This window comes from Lemur catta, chromosome 8 (assembly GCF_020740605.2).
Source record: "Lemur catta isolate mLemCat1 chromosome 8, mLemCat1.pri, whole genome shotgun sequence".
Lineage (NCBI taxonomy): Eukaryota > Metazoa > Chordata > Mammalia > Primates > Lemuridae > Lemur > Lemur catta.
Genome location: NC_059135.1, coordinates 30,488,283 through 30,507,205, shown reverse-complemented (window position 1 = coordinate 30,507,205; position 18,923 = coordinate 30,488,283). Strand labels below are relative to the sequence as shown.

At 36.4% G+C, this 18,923-nt stretch overlaps 1 protein-coding gene across 1 annotated transcript in view; it reads right to left on the bottom strand.

The window, feature by feature from the left end:
- Nucleotides 1-14,571, bottom strand: part of C2CD6 (C2 calcium dependent domain containing 6) — a 116,665-nt gene extending 102,094 nt beyond the window's left edge. The window contains exons 1-4 of the mRNA XM_045559735.1: nt 14,327-14,571; nt 3,846-3,932; nt 2,430-2,481; nt 634-779 (exon numbers count right to left, since the gene is read on the bottom strand). Of these exons, the coding sequence (XP_045415691.1) occupies nt 634-779; nt 2,430-2,481; nt 3,846-3,932; nt 14,327-14,551 (510 nt within the window). The 5' untranslated portion in view covers nt 14,552-14,571. The remainder of the gene's footprint in view (nt 1-633; nt 780-2,429; nt 2,482-3,845; nt 3,933-14,326) is intronic.
- Between the last annotated feature and the right edge of the window lie 4,352 nt (nt 14,572-18,923).

Sequence of the window (18,923 nt, the reverse complement as noted above, 5' to 3'; positions counted from 1 at the left end):
CCACCATGTCCAGCTGATTTTTTCTATATATATTTTTAGTTGGCCAGATAATTTCTTTCTATTTTTAGTAGAGACGGGGGTCTCACTCTTGCTCAGGCTGGTCTCGAACTCCTGACCTTGAGCGATTCTTCTGCCTCGGCCTCCCAAGAGTGCTAGGATTACAGGCGTGAGCCACTGTGCCCGGCCAAAAAATTACATTTAATACTCAACACTTGGTGGGCACAGTGACCAGCCAAAGCAAGAGTGAGACCCTGTCTCTATTAAAAAAAGAATGTTAATCCATGCAAAAATAATTAGAGAAAGTCTATGTAAGGGAGAAGAGAAGGAAAGGGGTAGGAAATGAAAAAAAAATAGGGTGGAAGATGGTAGATGGGAAGGAAAGAGTAAGATAGAGACAAATACATGCATAATAAACACACAAAACTACAGACAGTAACATCTCAGGGAGGAAGTCCACCAAGATTACACATTTTGCAGTAAACTGTTTATTTAAAAATAAACCCACTACAGCCCATTGTATCAAAATAGAATACTACAAAATACCCATTTTTAAAAAAGATATTAATAAAATTAGGGTAAATATTTGGAACTATAAAGAGACAATCTAATATATAGAAGAGATATTAGCATTACCTGTACAGAAAAATACTTCACTTCATCAAACTTAATTGCAATGTTCTTTTCATTGTTTGTGGATAGCAAGCTACAAATTTTTGTACTTTTCACAACTTTGTTTATTGAAATGCGAATGAATAAATCAATGTAACATCGTAAATTGACTGAAAATAGAATCATATTTAGGAAATAAGTTCTGTTGTAATTGAACAATAACACATAATAAAAATGAATCCATTAAACAATTCAGACCAAAACCTAAGAATCAATCAAGTACATTAAGCAATAGAAAAAAGTCTTTTAAAATAGTATTTTTGCCCATCACTAGTAGACACAATATAAGTAGGAAAAGAAAGTTGATTCTGCCTTAGATCACTTGTCATATTTTTATCCTCACATTTCCATCATAATTCCTTTGCAATTTTTTCTATATATTAATGTCAAGGTGACTTCAACTATATTTGCAAAATATAGTTGAAATTTTTTTCTAAGTATAATTATGTAGAAATTCAAAAAATTAGAAAAATATGTCACTTGAGAATAATTTATTTTTAATTTTAGGACAAGAGCAAAGTGTTCTACTCTCTAATTCTCTTCAGTATATACTTCATTTATACTATATTGGTCTGTGTTGTGGATTAAAATAATTTCGTTTTCATGATTTAACTAATTATCTTCAAAAATCTCTTTATCTAGAATTCCTTTTAAAAAATTTTTTATATAAGAAGAAAACACCAAATCTCCATAATGAGATTGGTTTTATACCATGATAAATCTAAAAATAAGCATTCAGCTTCATTAAAGGCATCAATATAAAATATTAATAAATCCTTTAAAAATGTTTAAGGGAAGCACAATTATTACTTACAAATAAATTAGCATTATTATAACGTATATGGTGATTGAGGTGGATTATAGATGGCCGAAAATCTTTTGTTACTCTCACACCAAAAAGTGAAGTTTATTTCCCTTGCCCTTTAATCTGGGCTGGCCCTGCAATTACTTTAACCAATAAAACGTGATGGAACATGACTAGGATGGGCACAAAATTTAAGGGGATATCAAAAGCTTGAGTAATCAAGATAAATTATATATAGGCCGGGCGCGGTGGCTCATGCCTGTAATCCTAGCACTCTGGGAGGCCGAGGCGGGTGGATCGTTTGAGGTCAGGAGTTCGAGACCAGCCTGAGCAAGAGCGAGACTCCGTCTCTACTAAAAATAGAAAGAAATTATCTGGCCAACTAAAGTATATATATAGAAAAAATTAGCCGGGCATAGTGGCACATGCCTGTAGTCCCAGCTACTTGGGAGGCTGAGGCAATAGGATCGCTTGAGCCCAGGAGTTTGAGGTTGCTGTGAGCTAGGCTGATGCCATGGCACTCACTCTAGCCTGGGCAACAGAGTGAGACTCTGTCTCCAAAAAAAAAAAAAAGATAAATTATATGTATATTACTGTAATATATTTTTTAATCAAAATTAGTGCAGGAAAAAGAAAGATAATGGGACTACATGGAAAGAGAGAAAGGTTCAACTATTTCAGCATCCCAGCTAGGTCTAGCCTTCCATGCATCCCCACTAAAACACCAGACATGTAAATGGACCATTTCAGATATTCCAACCCTTAAATTGCCAGACGACAGCAGCGCAAGCTGTTACACTGTGAAGCAGAAGTACCACCTACTGAAGGCACAGGTAGTGACTGATAATAAAATGGTTAATGATTTAAGCCACTAAGTTTTGGAGTGGTTTGTAATGCAGTAATGGATAACTAAAACAGTGAGATACTATGATTCTTAAATCGAAAGAAAGGATACTCTTAGTCGTAAATTGTCTGCAATTCCTTATATGAATAGCCAGGCAGCCAACCTACAACAATCAAAACAAAACACAGACGGTGAATGTGCATTTTTGAAAAGTTAACTTTTCTTCCACTTTACACTGAACTGTATTTTTAAAAAACAATATTTCATGAGAAATATTGTTTCTCATTAGAAATATCTAGTTAATAGAAAACATCAGAAAGCAGAAATACAGAATAAAAATGGGCAGGGTGTGTTCAAAGTAAACCCAAAATGAACAAGAACACAAAGCAAAAGAATAATTCATTATTAACTTAAATCTGATCATCACTCTTTCAATCATTTTTATTTTATATTAGGTAAGAACTGATAAAATTCAGCATCCTGATGTAAAAATAAGAAACATGCTTTGTTTCAGACAAGCTCTTTTATCTAGTATCCTAAAACCACTTCATTCATTAAACAATCATTGATTGGCTGTAACATGCCAGGGGCTATAAAATATCCTCCCTCGTACAAACTTTTTCTAAATGTTAGAGAAAGTTGTATCTTGTGCCTTACCATAAAATCAAATACAAAATGAATGCAGGAATAATTGAATTCTAAGATGAGTATTAGCCAAATACATTTAGCCATGTTTAGTCTTAAAAACCAGGTAAAAACAGCAGAAACATTATATTAAATATTGCATATAATAGGAGGTAGAGAAGAGGGACAAGAGAAATTCTTCTTTCATACCCAATGACTGTTCTAATAGTGTTGAGAACATAAAGATAACTGTAAATGAATGCCATGATATTTGGCAGTTCTATAATAAATGCACATAGATCCTCATGTCTTATTCTATACTTTGAAGCACCCAAAATAGAATCACACATTTTTCTGGTTCTCAACCCAGATATTAAGTCCTACCTCTGTGTGTGTGTGTGTGTGTGTGTGTGCGCGTGCGTGTGTGTGTCTGTCTGTCTGTACGTCTGTATGAGTGATAAGAGTATGCCTTTGCTTCTGGGAGGTTTTTTGGATAAGGGAGGGGTGCAGGATCAACTTTAGCACAATTCAGCAATAAATTACCTGAAGAGCTCAGTAAAATTACTGACTCCTAGGCCCCTCAGAGACTCTTGAGTTAGGAGATTTTAAGTGGGGCCCAAAATCAATGTTTTTAAAAAGCATCCCAAGTGATTCTGATGTAACTAGATTTGGGAACCTTTAGTGTAGAAAATATTATTAATATTTCTGTGAATAAGGATGTTTTCTGTAATTTCAGTGATTATTACAATGTTTTTCTGACTCATAAAAATAAAAAATTCATGAATACACATCAGAGAGGACTTTCTGCACATACTTCTGATTACCAAATAACAAACATTAATTATTCTTCATATCAAATAATAAATAATTTGTACATGTTTCTTGAGGGTTAATGATACATACCACATCTCCAAATGGTACTAAAGTTGGTTTCTCAGGTGCTGTTGCCACTTCTTCACTATCAGACCCTTTAAGAGTTTTTTTCAGCATCTATAATGTAAATAAATTAAGACTTAAGAAGGAAAAGAAGAATATAACTAGGTAAAAGATTAGTTCAACTCAACAATTATTTTATGAGTATCTAGTAAGTACCAGGTACTCTAGGTAGTGGGATATTAATATGATTGAGAAACTCATCCCTATCCTCAATAAATTAGCAGAGAAATAAAAATATGCATAATTAAATATAAAATAATTAAGGGTATCATGAAAGAGGAGACAAGCCCATAGTAGTACGAACAATTAGTTGTTCAGTTTGCTAAGAGATTGAACAAATAGTAGGATATCTTGAAAAGTTGATAAGGAGAGAGTTCCAATTGGCCCTAGTATAGGAGACACCTTGAATCTGAATGTCTACTCAAATATAACAAGGAGTACAAATAAAACCACACAAGACACATGCCTCCAGAATTACTAGGAGGGAGAGTGTCACCAACTTCAGATTTCCTGTAACTAGAGAAATAAAATACAAATTCCAACAGAGCTCCCACTGGAACTTCTATAATGATTACAAACTTATGGGGACAGAGAACAGGGAAGAGAAATCTTAAGAAACTGGAAATGAGCAGAGAGGAGTGGGGAACATGAAGCATAGGCAAAATCATGCTGAGAAAAAAAATTCAACACTAAGTGTAAAATTCTGAGCATAGGTCTAGAACTTGGTAGTTCACAACAATGGCTATAGATAAGGGACCTGACAGAGAAGGACTGGAAGTAGATTCCTCAGATGAGCACTGCTGCTGGCAGGAAGGAGACAGAGAAGAGGTACCCCTTGTATACATGGCAGGAAGAGAAAGAAGGATGTAAGAGGGGAAAATTAAGGATACCAGACAAACAAAATAGAACTACAGGCCATGCTCACCCTTTCCCCTCACCTCCTATTAATTACAACTTCATCCATTTAAGAAATTGCATTTCAATACACTGAAAGAAGAGGGTACAGTTAAACCAAGCTCAAGAAATGACTAGGGGCCGGGCGTGGTGGCTCACGCCTGTAATCCTAGCACTCTGGGAGGCCAAGGCGGGTGGATCGCTCAAGGTCAGGAGTTCGAGACCAGCCTGAGCAAGAGCGAGACCCCGTCTCTACTAAAAATAGAAATAAATTATCTGGCCAACTAAAATATATATAGAAAAAATTAGCTGGGCATGGTGGTGCATGCCTGTAGTCCCAGCTACTCGGGAGGCTAAGGCAGTAGGATCGCTTAAGCCCAGGAGTTTGAGGTTGCTGTGAGCTAGGCTGACGCCACGGCACTCACTCTACCCCGGGCAACAAAGCAAGACTCTGTCTCAAAAAAAAAAAAAGAAATGACTAGGAGTAAGGAAAATCAGACCAACTCCAGTAAGAGCTATTATAAAAAAAAATGGGGGGAAATTTTCAGCTGATAAAAATTCTCCCCCCAAATAACCACAGAACAAAAATAACTTATAAGGTAAAATTTTGAACTGAATTAAATATCTTCAAATAAGCATTTGGAGATTTTTTTTAAAAACCTACAATCACAAATTCAACAATTAAAACAAAGATCAACCAAAAAGAAGAAAAAAAAATGAAATGAGTGTTGATCAACTCAAGGAAAGAAATTTTTTAAAAAGACAAACCATCTCAGCAATAAAGAATAAATTGCAAGGTGCCCAAAGTAGCATTAATCAAAATGAAAACTTGATAAGGGGCATGAAAAAGGCAAGAAACCAATGAAAAGAATGAAAATGAGATACAGAAAGAAGTATAGAGTCAGAGAAAAGTAGTTGAACTGGGAGGTAGGGCAAACAAGAAATCCTTGAAGAAGAAAAACAGAACAATGAGAAAGAACTAATATTTAAAATTACAATCCAAGAAAATTTATAAGCAATAAGAGAAAAATCTACATATGGGTAGGACCTACTATGTGTCTGGGAAAATTATCAACTCCAAGACATGTCCTAGTAAAATTATTAGGCTTTATAAAAACATTTTTCCTCCAGGCAAAATAAATATACCAAAGAAACTGAACAGAGAGAGAGTCTAGACACAGACCCACACATTTATAGACACTTCATCTATAACAAAGTTGGCACTGTAGAATAGTGAGGAAAAGACACTCTCAGCTGGGATACCTGGAAATATCTGTCCAGAAAACAATGAGAGAGAGAGAAGAAGAAAATGAAGAAGGGTGGGCAGAGATGGGGAGACAAGGTGAGGGAAGGGAGAAAACCTGACCTGTACCTCACACCATATACAAAAAAAAAATCAGTTACAGGTGAACTGTGAATCTCAATGTTAAAGGCAAAATAATAAAACAATTAGAAAATAATATGGGAGAATATTTTCATGACTTCAGGGTAGAAGATTTCTAACAAAGAACCACAAAGAAAAAGTTCAATATATCTAGCTACATTAAAGTTCATAACTTCTGTTCATCAAAAGACACCATTTGAAAAGTGAAAATATAAGCCACTGAGTGGATGAAGACATTTGCAACATGTGTAGTATAACTGACAAAGGGCCTATATCTAGATATATACTAATATGTTATACAAATTTATTTACTAATACAGATTTATACTGTTATAGCAAGTGTTACAGCAAGTGGTCCCGAGGACAAACAGAGCAGCACACAGAGAGTTGGAGAATCAAGGTTGATTCACCGGTGGGCTCAGAGGGGTCTCGCCACCAAATTCTGAGCCCCTTTACCCAATTTTTTCCACTTTTATTAAGTTGGGGTGGTCCAAGGGGTGGAGTCTTGGGTGACTAATGCCTGCCAGGTAATAGGTTAGTTGATATATCAGGTAATAGGTTAGTATTACGTTGATGCACCAGGTAATACGTTTACTGTTATGCTGATGTGCCAGGTAATAGATTAGTTGATGGGCCAGGTGATAGGTTAGTATTATGCTGATGCGGGTCTTCCATGAGGGTTGGGGGTCTCAGGGGGCTGCTGTGCCAAGTAATAGATGGGGGTTTTCCTTATCAATACAAATCAGTAAGAAAAAGGTAGACAACCCAATAGAAAAATGGGAAACAGACTCAAATAGGCACTTCACAAAAGAGTTTATATAATGGCTAATAAATGTTTGGAAGGAGCTCATCCTCATTAGTCATCAGTGAAATGAAACTTAATACCACAAAGAGATACCACTACACATCCCTCAGATGGCTGAAAATAAAGATTGACAATACCAAGTGACAATAATGTGGAGTAACTAGAGCTCTAATGGAAATATAAATTAGTATATCCTCTTTGAAAAACTGTTTGGTATTATGTACTTAAGCATAACATACATATAATTATAACCCAGGAATTCCATTCCTACATATATTCCCAACAGAATGCATGCATATGTATACCAAAACACATGTAAAATAATGCTCATAGTGGCATTATTCGTCATAGCCAAGAACTAGAAACAACCCAAATATCCATTAATAATATGATAAATATAATATGACATATTCATACAATGGCATATCACAGAGCAAGGAAAATGAAAGAACACACCCACACACAACAACATGGATGAATCTCACAGACCAAATATTAAACAAAAAATATACATTTGTAAATGCACATGAGAAATTCTGAAAAATATATCATATGCTAGTTCATAAAACCAATATCAATAAATTTTAAAGAACTGAAATCATATAAAAATGTTCTTTCATTTCAACAAAATAAATTGACAAAGAAGAAAACAAGGAAATTTGGAAAATACACGAATCTTAGAAATTATAAATACATTTCTAAATAACCATGGGTCAAAAAATGAAAAATCAATAGAAACCAGAAAGTATTTTGAGCTGAATACAAATGAAAACACAACAAAAATTTATAGGGTTCAGTTACAGTAGTGCTTACAAGAAACTTTACAGCATTAAACACCTATATTAAAAAACAAGAAAAATCTCAAATCAATAACTGAAGATTCTATCTTAAGGCACTAGAAAATGAAGATCAAGTTAAACCCAAAGTAAGCAAGAAGAAGGAAATAAAGATAAGAGCACACATGACTGAAATTTTTAAAAAGAAAAAAAGGAAAAATCAATGAAACTAAAGTTTGGTTTTTTGAAAAGATCAACAAAATTCACAAATCTTTAGCTAGAGTGCTGAAGAAAAAAGAGAGAAGACACAAATTACCAGTATCAAGAATGAAAAAGAGATACCACTATTGACCTTACAAAAATTAAAAGGCGTATAGGGAATACTATTGTATTACTTCCTGTGGCTGCTATAAAAATTACCACAAACTTGGTGGATTAAACAACAAAAATGTATTCTTTCACAATTATAGAGGCCAGAATTCTAAAATCAGTATCACTGTGCCACAATCAAACAGTCAGCAGGGCCATCATCTCTCCAGAGGATTTAGGGGAAAAATCTATTCTTATCTCTTCCAGCTTCTGGTGGCTGCCAATATTCCTTGGTTTATGGCTGTATCACTACAATCTCTGTCTCTGTGATCACATTGCCTTTTCCTTTTCTGAGTGTGTCCTTCTGAGTGTATCCAAATCACACTTTAACTTTCTCTTATAAGGACACTTGTGATTTTATTTAGGGCCCACTCAGATAATCTGGGATAATCTCCCCATCTCAAAATCCTAAATTTCAGCACATCTGCAAAGTGTATTTGCCATATAAGGTAACTACTACAACTATAAACAATTTTATACTAACAGATTTGACACTGTAAATCAAATAGAAAAATTCCTAGAAAGACATAAATGACTAAAACTGACTCAAGAAGAAAAAGAAAATGACCTATAACAAGAAATTTAATTAGCAATTAAAAATGTTTCCACAAAGAAAAACCCAGACCCAGATGGTTTCACTGGTGAATTCCATCAAGCATTTAAAAAAGAAATAATAGGGAAGTGATATTAGCAAGATGTCAAGATATCAACATTATTCCTCCTGCAAAAAAACCATTAGCTATCCATAAAAAAAATAGCTTTGGGAGGACTTAAGAGTCCAATTAAAAACCTACATCAAAATAGTAGAGCAAAAAAGGAGATTAACTACACAGAAAGCATCCTTGGGGAGACCAGTTTAGCATGAAACCCAATAGGTTTCATACACCTATTGGCCATTTATATGTCTTCTTTTGAGAAATGTCTATTCATGTCCTTTGGCCACTTTTAATTTTTTTAATTTTTTTTTTTTTTTTTGAGATAGAGTCTTGCTCTGTTGCCTGAGCTAGAATCCATGCCATTAACCTAGCTCACAGCAGCCTCAAACTCCTGGGCTCAAGCAATTCTCCTGCCTGAGCCTCCCCAGTAGCTGGGACTACAGGCATGTGCCACCATGCCAGGCTAATTTTTTCTATATATATTTTTAGTTGTCCAGCTAAGTTCTTTCTATTTTTTTAGTAGAGATGGGGTCTCGCTCTTGCTCAGGCTGGTCTCGAACTCCTGAGCTCAAACGATCCTCCTGCCTAAGCCTCCCAGAGTGCTAGGATTACAGGCGTGAGCCACCAGGCCTGGCTGACACTTCTCGTTTTATGTTTATTGTGAAGGTACATTCTCAGTCTTTCCAATGCATGTTTTGGCTTATACTTATCTTTCAAATATTTTTATAGAGCAATTTTTTGTGAAACCATGGATAAGTCAAAAATTCGTGTTATTTTCAAATATGAGTTCCATCATGGAACCAATACAGCACAGACAGTTTGAAATATCAACAAAGTATTTGGGAAGGACGGGCTAATGAATGCACAGTATGTGGATTATTTGAGAAGTTCTGTTATGGTGATTTTAATCTTGAAAATGAGCCATGTGAATAACCTGAAACCAAGGTGGATAATGATGAGCTAGCTGAAAGCTGTAGTGGAAATGAATCCATCTCGACCTATGTGTGAATTAGCAGCAAGGTTTGACATTACTATTCCAACAATATTGGACCATTTGAAACAAACGAGCAAGAAAGCTGGATACATGGGTCCCACGCGACTTAACTGAGCATCAGAAGAGAAATCGTCTTGAAGCTTGCCATTCTTTGCTGTCACGACATAAAAGCAAACCACTTCTACACCGTACTGTCAAGTGTGATGAAAAATGAATTCTTTTTGACAATTGCAAGCATTCAGCACAATGGTTGGATAAAGATGAGGTGCCAAAACACACTCTAAAACTGAATACTCATCAAAAAAAGCTAATGGTGTCTGTTTGGTGGTACAGCACTGGTATTATCCACTACAGCTTCATGAAACCTGGTCAACCGATTACCACAGATGTCTACTGCAACCAGCTGGATGGAATGAAGAGCATGCTTGTGATTAAGCAGCCGAGATTGGTCAATAGAGACAGGCAAATCCTCTTGCAAGACAATGTTCAATCACATGTCACACAAACAGCGCTGCTCAAACTACAAAGGCTGGACTTGGAAACTCTCTGTCATCCACCATATTCACCAGACCTTGTACCAAGTGACTACCACTTCTCCCAGGCTTTGGACCACTTCTTGCAAGGACAACTATTCCATTCTCAACAAGCTGTGGAAAACACCTTTTGAGATTTTATCACCACTCACTCTCCAGGCTTCCTCACTATTGGCATAAACAAGCTACTGTTAAGATGACAAAACTATGTCAATAGTTTAGGCGCATACTTTAATTAAATGTACTGATCTTGTTTGAGATATAATAAACTACACTTGATTCAAAATTGGACATTTCATATTTAATGACCTAAATAAAAATAATCATTGTTACAATAATTTGTTTATGGATACACAATATAAAAGGATATAAATAGTGACATCAAAAACATAAAATGGTGGGAATAATAAAAGGGTAGGATTTTTGTATGTAATTAAAATTAAATTGCTATGAGCTTATAACAGATTGTTATAAGATGTTTTATGTAAGGTATGAAGTATAACCACAAAGCAAAAACCTACAGTAGATATACAAAAAATAAAATGAAAGTAATCAAAACATGCCATTACAGAAAATCATCAAATCACAAAAGAAGACAGCAAGATAGGAAGAAAAAAATAAAATAACTAAAAAACAGTCAGAGAATAATTGACAAATAGCTATAATAAGTCCTTACATATCAATATTACTTTAAACGTTAATGGATTAAATTCTCCACTCAAAAAACATAAAAGTGGTTAAATGGAATTAAAAATAAACAAAAAGACAAGATCAAAATATATGCTACCTATAAGAAACTCACTTCAGCTTTAAAGACACATATAGGCTTATAGTCCATGAAAACGGAAACCAAAAGAGAACAGGAGAAGCCACTCTTAATATCAGACAAAACAGACTTTAAGTCAAAACTATAAAATGACAAAGAAGGTCATTATATAATGATAAAGGGGTTGATTCATCAAGAGGGTATAAACTGTAAATATATATACACCCAAATAGAGCACCTAAATATACAAAGCAAGTATTAATAGATCTCGAGGGAGAAATAGCAATACAATAATAGTGGTAGACTTCAATACTCCACTTTCAGCAATGAATAGATCACCCAGACAGAAAATCAATGAGGAAACATTGGACTTGAACTACACTTTAGACCAAATGGACCTAATATCCAGACATTTTATCTAACAGTGGAAGAGTGTATATTCTTCTCAAGCACTAATGGAACATTCTCAAGGATAGATCACATATTAGATTATAAACAAGTCTTAACAAATTTAAAAAGACTGAAATTATACCAAGTATCTTTTCTGACCACCTTGGTATGAAACTAGACATCAATAACAGAAAGAAATTTGAGAAATTCACAAATATGTAGAAATTAAACAACAGTGTTCTGAGCAACCAATGCATCAAAGATATCAAAAGAGAAATCAAAAATTATTTTGAGACAAACAAAATGGAAACACAACATACCTAAACTTACGGGATGCTGCAAAAGCAGTTTGAAGAAGGTTATAGCAATAAATGCCTACATCAGAAAAGAAGAAAGATCTCAAATAAATAACCTAACTTTATACCTCGAATAACTAGATAAAAAAAGGAACAAAGTAAGCCCAAAGTTAGCAGAAAGAAAGAAACAATACAGATTAGAGCAGAAACAAACAAAATAAAGAATAGAAAAATAATTTTTAAAAATCAATGAAACCAAGAGTTGCATAGCAAAAAGCACTATAAGCAGTCAAAAGACATTGTTGAATTGTGAGAAAATATTTATGACATATCACACATGAAGTCTAATATCTCTATAATTAAAGAACTTTTAAAAAATTGAGGAGGGAAAGAACAAAAATCAGATCAAAAAAATGACTTGCACCAATTTACACACACAAAAAAATTTTTTAAGGGCCTCAAGCATACAAAAAAATATATTATAGCTTATCTCATGACACTCTCCCTTTCATTCACTACATTCCTTAAACATTCCAAACTTTATTCCTCTGCAAAAACTTCACACTTGTTTATTCCCTCTTAATGCTCTCCCCCTGCAACTCCTTAATCCATTAGCCCCTTCTTATTCTTCAGGTTTTCCCTTAAAAGTCATCTCCTCAGGGAGGCCTCCTCTGATCCCCTATTCAAAGTACTATCTGTCCCTCCACCACAATTAAGTGCATTTTTTATTTGCTTTGGAACACAACATACCCTGTTGTCTCTCCATAACTGTCTCTCCAATTTGAATGTTAGCTTCCTAAGGGAAGGTGCTCTGCCTGTCTTGAGCACTGTTGTATCCTCAGTGTCTGGCACAAAATTTGGCATATGTTTCAAAGAATAGGGCTAATAAAAAAAGTAATGAGAGGTTAGGATGTAGAATACTAGACTTCAGGATTTGAGAGGTGAAACTGTAAGAGTGAAGAGAAGACAAGGTCCAGGAAGTAGAATTGCAGGTAGCTGTTAAAAGGAATTAAGGAGATTCAAAGAACTGATATTACAAAGCCTGGGGGTAGATTATCCACATTTTCACTAAAGTCATAAGCCGCGACATTCCTTGATCTGAGTACTACCTCTAGCTAATCCTTCCACTTCCCTTAGTAACTTACATTCAATAAACGTTTTTTAAAAAATTTCTTTGAGACCTCTAATCACTTATCTCTCCTTTTCTTTTACCCAATTCATCCAACTCTGCTGGCTCTACTTGATTCCTTCTCTCTCCTATACTCAGTCTACAATCCCCACATCAATGTCTATCTTTTTCCCCCGTCTGTAGTGATTCTCAAACATGAATCCGTCTAAGAATAACCTAAAATAGTTTAAACTTTGAGCACATTCCTGGGGCCCCACCTTTCTGATTCAGTAGGTCTAAGGGGGAGGCCCAGGAATCTGCATTTTAACAAGTAATTCCCCCCCCCCAAGATCTGGATACAGGTGATCCAAGAACTAAGGAAACACTAGTCTGAAGCTAATTCCATTAAAAATACCATGCCTACATGGTAGCTTTTGTCATTAGAGATTTTCCTAATCAGTGAATAATAAAGAGACAGCTACTTTTAGGTGGGGAGATTTTTCTTACATTGAAAAGGGATCCTCATAATTTCCAAAAAAAAAAATTGGAAATCACCACTCTGTAGAATAAAATCCAAATTCCTTAAGAGGACACACAACAAAAACATTCTATGGCCTAGATTTCTCAGCATATCTCTCTTATACAACCTTTGTGATTTTTCCTATTATCCTATAGCTAACACCTAATATGCTATCACTTTATCATAACAATACTTCAAGAGTATTCTAAATTTTTGGAATTAGGATAGCTTAGAAATCAAGTAATTCAACCCCTTAATTTTACAGAGAAGGACATCATCTTCTTGCATACCATTTGTTTCCTGATAAATACTTTTATCTGTCCTATTTCTTAATAACTGAAGACCAACAGAGGATGTAAAATTTCCTAATATCCTCTAACAATTTGGAAACAGTGAGTTTCAATTTGATTCCCCTTTGCCATTTAGGTCTCCATGCTCTAGTGAAACCACTAAATACAGTGGTAAACTCAAGAGTTTCAGGAAGCCAATAATTCTCTTTGCAGACATGATGCAGATTTGCTTCTGCGGGTTTAGTCTGTGCGAACCTCGGGAATTAAAACAAGGGTAGCTAAAGTTTCTGGAGTTTAGCCCTTTAACCATATAAATGAAATCCCAATGATGATGATGACCGCAGTTAACTTTTATTGACTCTTTACTTTGTTCTTTGTACAGTGCTAAGCACTTTATATCATTATCTCCTTCAGTTACCCTTCAAGTGAGGTAGGTAGTAACTGCGGTCTTCATTTAACGGTTAATACAAGGAGGCTCTCACAAGTTAAATAAATGCCCAAGGTCCCACAGGTCAAGTCTGCCTCAGGCATTAGCACCTTCCAATTCAGGGCAGGTCTCCCTCAGTCTGCACTGACCCCCTTAATCCCGTCCCCGCCGGCCAGGCGCTCGGTGGGGGCTCTCCCTGGGGGACCCGGGCCCGGCTGAGCCAGGCCCTCCCCCACTCACGCTCAGCAGCCGGTTTCCGGGGCCCTCTTGGCCTTTGTCCTTGGGCGTCTTGCCACGGTCCTGGGTTGTACGGATGGAAGAAACTTCTGGCCCTTTTAAATTCACGTTGTCTGTGTTGCCATAGGGACTTCTCTCAAGCACGGGTACGGTGTACAGGGCACGGACCCGCCCGTCCTTGCTCTCAGTTCTGTTGGCAGGCCTGCTTGTGTCTCGGGGCGGCTCCATCCTTCCATCCTCCGGGCCTGTTAGCGCCTAACCGACGGTCCGCTACTGCTACTGCGCAGGCGCGGCCCTGAGGCCGCCTTTCCCGCGCCTTTCCCCCGTACGCAGCCGCGCGTGACCCGCTCAGGCCTGGCCCCTGCGCAGGGGCGACGAAAGGGTACTGGCTTTGGGGGCGTGCGAATTTAGCGACCCTGGAGGGTCTGCTGCAAGCACTTGCTAGGCACTTCAGTCTCTGTAGAAGGAGGTCAGAGCACGCTGGTGGAGGGCAAGGCTCCTCAGCACGGTGGTTAAACAACTTAAGTCTTGTTTGCCCTTTAATCACGAGCCCTCTTCTCCCTGCACCAGTTCTTTTTAGGAGATTTATAGTTATCAATCGTCACTTCCTATACACTATCCCCTGAGCTCCAGATGTTATACTGCCAACATTCTACTTGGACATCTTCACCCAATTGCTCTGCAGACACAAAACACAACCTTCACATACACAGCACAATATTTACCTTCTCTCCTAAACCTGTGCATTCCAAACTCATTTGATGTAGCAATATCACATCCACAAAATCTTAAAAATTCAGATGTTTTTTAAATTTTAACCCTAAATATCTGAACCTAGTTTGGGACATCTCACACACAGGTGATTGTAATGGTTTACTCATGGATCTCCCAGTCTGCTGTCATCCATTCCTTCTACTGTCACAGTACTAGAATAAGTTTACCATTAAAAACAAACAAAACCAAAAACTTCTAGAACTTGTGTATTAGCCACAAAATCTTAATTTCTTACTATGCAAAGCAAGGGCCTCCAAAGTGCACTCTCCTATGTTAGGATCACTATTGTAAGGGTGTGAAGTCCATACCAGGGGAAAGAAAGAATTCTCAGTGATCAGGATATACAGAAGTAAAAGTTTATTTATTTTCAAAAGAGAGAGAATGAGAAAGAGAGAGAGAGTGGCATGACACATAGGGAGGAAGGAAATGTCAGGCAGTGAGGAAAGTTGCTTGGTGCTTTTAAAGGGTAAAAATGGCTTTTTTTTTCCCCTCTGTTTCAGCAGACTGATAACAAAAGTGACTTTGAGATGTCAGGGAGTTAATTCTTTTTCTTTTTTGGTGAGGCTGGCTTATCTGAGTCCTTGAAATCTGGTTTTTTTTTTTGGCAGGAACTGAGGCAAAGAGCTGGAGCAGGGAGTTCACACCCCTACTGTCTGCTCAGGAACTTTTCAAGGCTGTTTAAACAATACTCAAAAATCCTTTTTACAGGCAGTGAATTTTTGGTGACAGTCTATCAGATACTCTACTCTTTCCTCCCCTCTCCCAGAAACTTTTTTCCCTTTTGGAGTGTGAATTGACCACCTCTGGCAAATATTAATGAGGATTTATACTTTCTTTTGTTTTGCTCAGCTTTTTTAAATTTCTATGTAAACATCTCTGTAGGAGAGATATTCATGTTACTGACCTTAGAGGAAGGGCTTATGCTAGTCTAAGTGGCTGCCAGCTAGAAATTTATTTTCTTGTTAGCCTGTTAGCAAGACCATTCTTTCAATTATTTATTGTTATTCTTTCTGGAATCTATTCTTTTATTCAAGAACCAGCTCAAATATCAGCTTTCAGGTAAGTTTTTAAATCTTTTTTAAAATTTTATATATTTTTTTATTTCAGGATATTACAGGGGTACAAAAGTTTGGTCAAGTCTCATAACCCCATACACATACCTCAAAGTAGAATTAACTGCTGCTCTCAAGCTACTACTTGGCATATCCCTTGTCAACCTAAATAACAGATAGGAAAGAAAATGATGTTTATTCAGGAATAGGCATTGCAATGGGAATACAAGTGCCCTAGTAAACTGTGTATTCAGGGAGGTAAAGGAAGATAAAGGTTTCTAAAGCAAAAATAAAGAAGATTACATAATTGTTTTGTGATAATTGTCCTTGGTTACAAGGATCAATAACAAGGATGGTGCTGGTCTGAGGTTGGACAGGCAGATGCTGGGCAAATGTACTCTCAGAAGTTTTTTTTGTGTGTAAGGTTGTGATGACCTTTGTGCAATGTGTAGTTTTTGCAGAGTCTTTTATGATAGTTCTTGTAATCAGGCATCTGTGCATGAGAACTCTCCTTTCATGGCCTTCCCTAGCTCTATTTGCCAGGGTTTTTAACACAAGTGACTCCATTTTGATTGGGACAACTTTCGTATCCTACTAATGGGCTCACACTATCAGTTGCTAATCTCAAAAGAGAGTTCTTTAGGGGCAGGAACCTGATTCTCACCTTGTGGTCTTCAGGGCACATGGCCCAATATCCCAAGGCCCTTAATACACATTTGTCATCATTTTGGATCTATGCTGTGTGGTGTTTGAATTATTGTGCCAATGAGACTTGCTGTCCACCAGCTCACTCTGATATCCTTGAGGTTCATGCTAGGTGACATAAAGTATACAGCATCATAGATGAAATAATCTTGTTGAAAAAAAAAAATCTAACCTAAATCTAATCAAACCTCCAGAGAAAACAGAAACAAATTAAATGATACCATTAGGAAAAAGGCAGACAATTCAAAATGTAAGTGGGATGCTCTACAGAAAAACTGGCTTGGACTCCTCAAAAAAATTGCCATGGGAATATATAATAGAATGGTACGGCCACTCTAGAAAACAGTTTGGCAATTTCTTAAAAAACTAAACATGCAGCTACCATATAACACATCAATTTCACTTCTGGGTATTTATCTCAGAGAAATGAAAACTTATGTTCACACAAAAACTTGTACATGAAAGTTTATATCAGCTTTATTCATAATAGCCAAAAACTGGAATCAGCCCAGATGTCCTTCAACTGGCGAATGATAAAACAAACTGAAGTACACATATACTTTAAAGTACTACTCCACAGTGAAAAGGAATGAACTATTGGACACATGACAACTTGAGTGAATCTCCAGGGAATTATGCTGAGAAGAAAAAAAGCCAATCTCAAAAGATTACAAACCATATAATTCAATTTTATAACATTATTGAAATGAAAAATATTTAGAAATAGAAGCCAGCTCAATGGTTGCCAGGGATTAGAGTTAGGGGTGCAGGGAGAGCAGTGCAGGAAGGAGATGGGTGTGGTTATGAAAGGGCAATATAGGGGATTGCAATGTGGTTTTTGGAACCATTAAATACCTCAAAAAGATGTTGTAGAGGAGAAAAGGTAGAGAGACCAGTTTAAATTAAAAGATAAGAAAGAGCTAACAACAGAATGAAATGGGTAAACATTGACTAAATCTTGAGAAACAGGGGATGTTTGAGAATGGACTGGATAATAGGTATTATAAAATTGTTTTCCAGTTGTTTTAATGATATTGTGCTTACACAGACAAATATCTTTAATTTTAGAAGGTGCATGCTGAAATATTCAGGTGAAGTGCTGTGCTATTAGCAACTTATTTTCAAAAGATTTCAAAACAAAAAAGGGGGATGTACAAATAAAGAGCAATGAGGCAAAATTTTAACAATTATTAAACCTAGGTTGATCCAGATTATAGTTGCTATTATACTTTCAACATTTTTGTTTGATAATTTCCAAATAAAAAGCCCTCAGGGCTCACTTATATATATGGTCTTTTTCTCATTCCCCATCTCCACCAGAAGTCCCATCCATCCTATAAAGTTCACACTCAACTTACCCACAATTCTTTTCTAGATTCTTCTATGCCTAAGCCTTTGTCTCTTGGACTAGATTATGAGCCTCTGGAAGGCAGATACCAAAGTTATGTTCATTTTTTTATTTTTGTTGTCCTCCCACAAACTTAGCAATTTGACCAAGATCAAGACATCTATTACAGTCTGAGCTTTATGTTTCAGAATAAATTACTGCTGGTTTATGTAAGTCAGAGGTCCCAAATGCTGGCTACTCTAATGGCTACATCACAATCACCAAATGTGCCTTTTTTTTAAATGTAGTTTTCCAGGCACCACCTCAAACCTTTTGAATCTGAATCTCTGAGGATGAGATGCTTTGTTCTCTTTGAGGGGAGGGCATGGAAGGTGACAGAGAAACAGGTATTACTGAATACTTTATTGTGCAACAAGAAAAACTCCACTGGGGATCTTGCCTATTGACACCTCAGAAACTCTACCATCACTACCCACCCACCTGATATGGGGGAAAGGTAAGAAAAATGATTTTGAGCCAATCATGTGATTACAAGGCTAGGCCCTCCAATGGGGTTCCAGTTGATCAAATTTGGCTTCTGGCATACAATTTTAATGAGGCTCTGAGAATGTCTTGATGGATAAAGGAGTTAACTATCAGAGCCCCTATGCCTTTTGGTCTGATGCCGTTCAGGAGGAGAAATATACTCAACTGGCTAGTGCTTGAAAATTTCAGAGGCTTT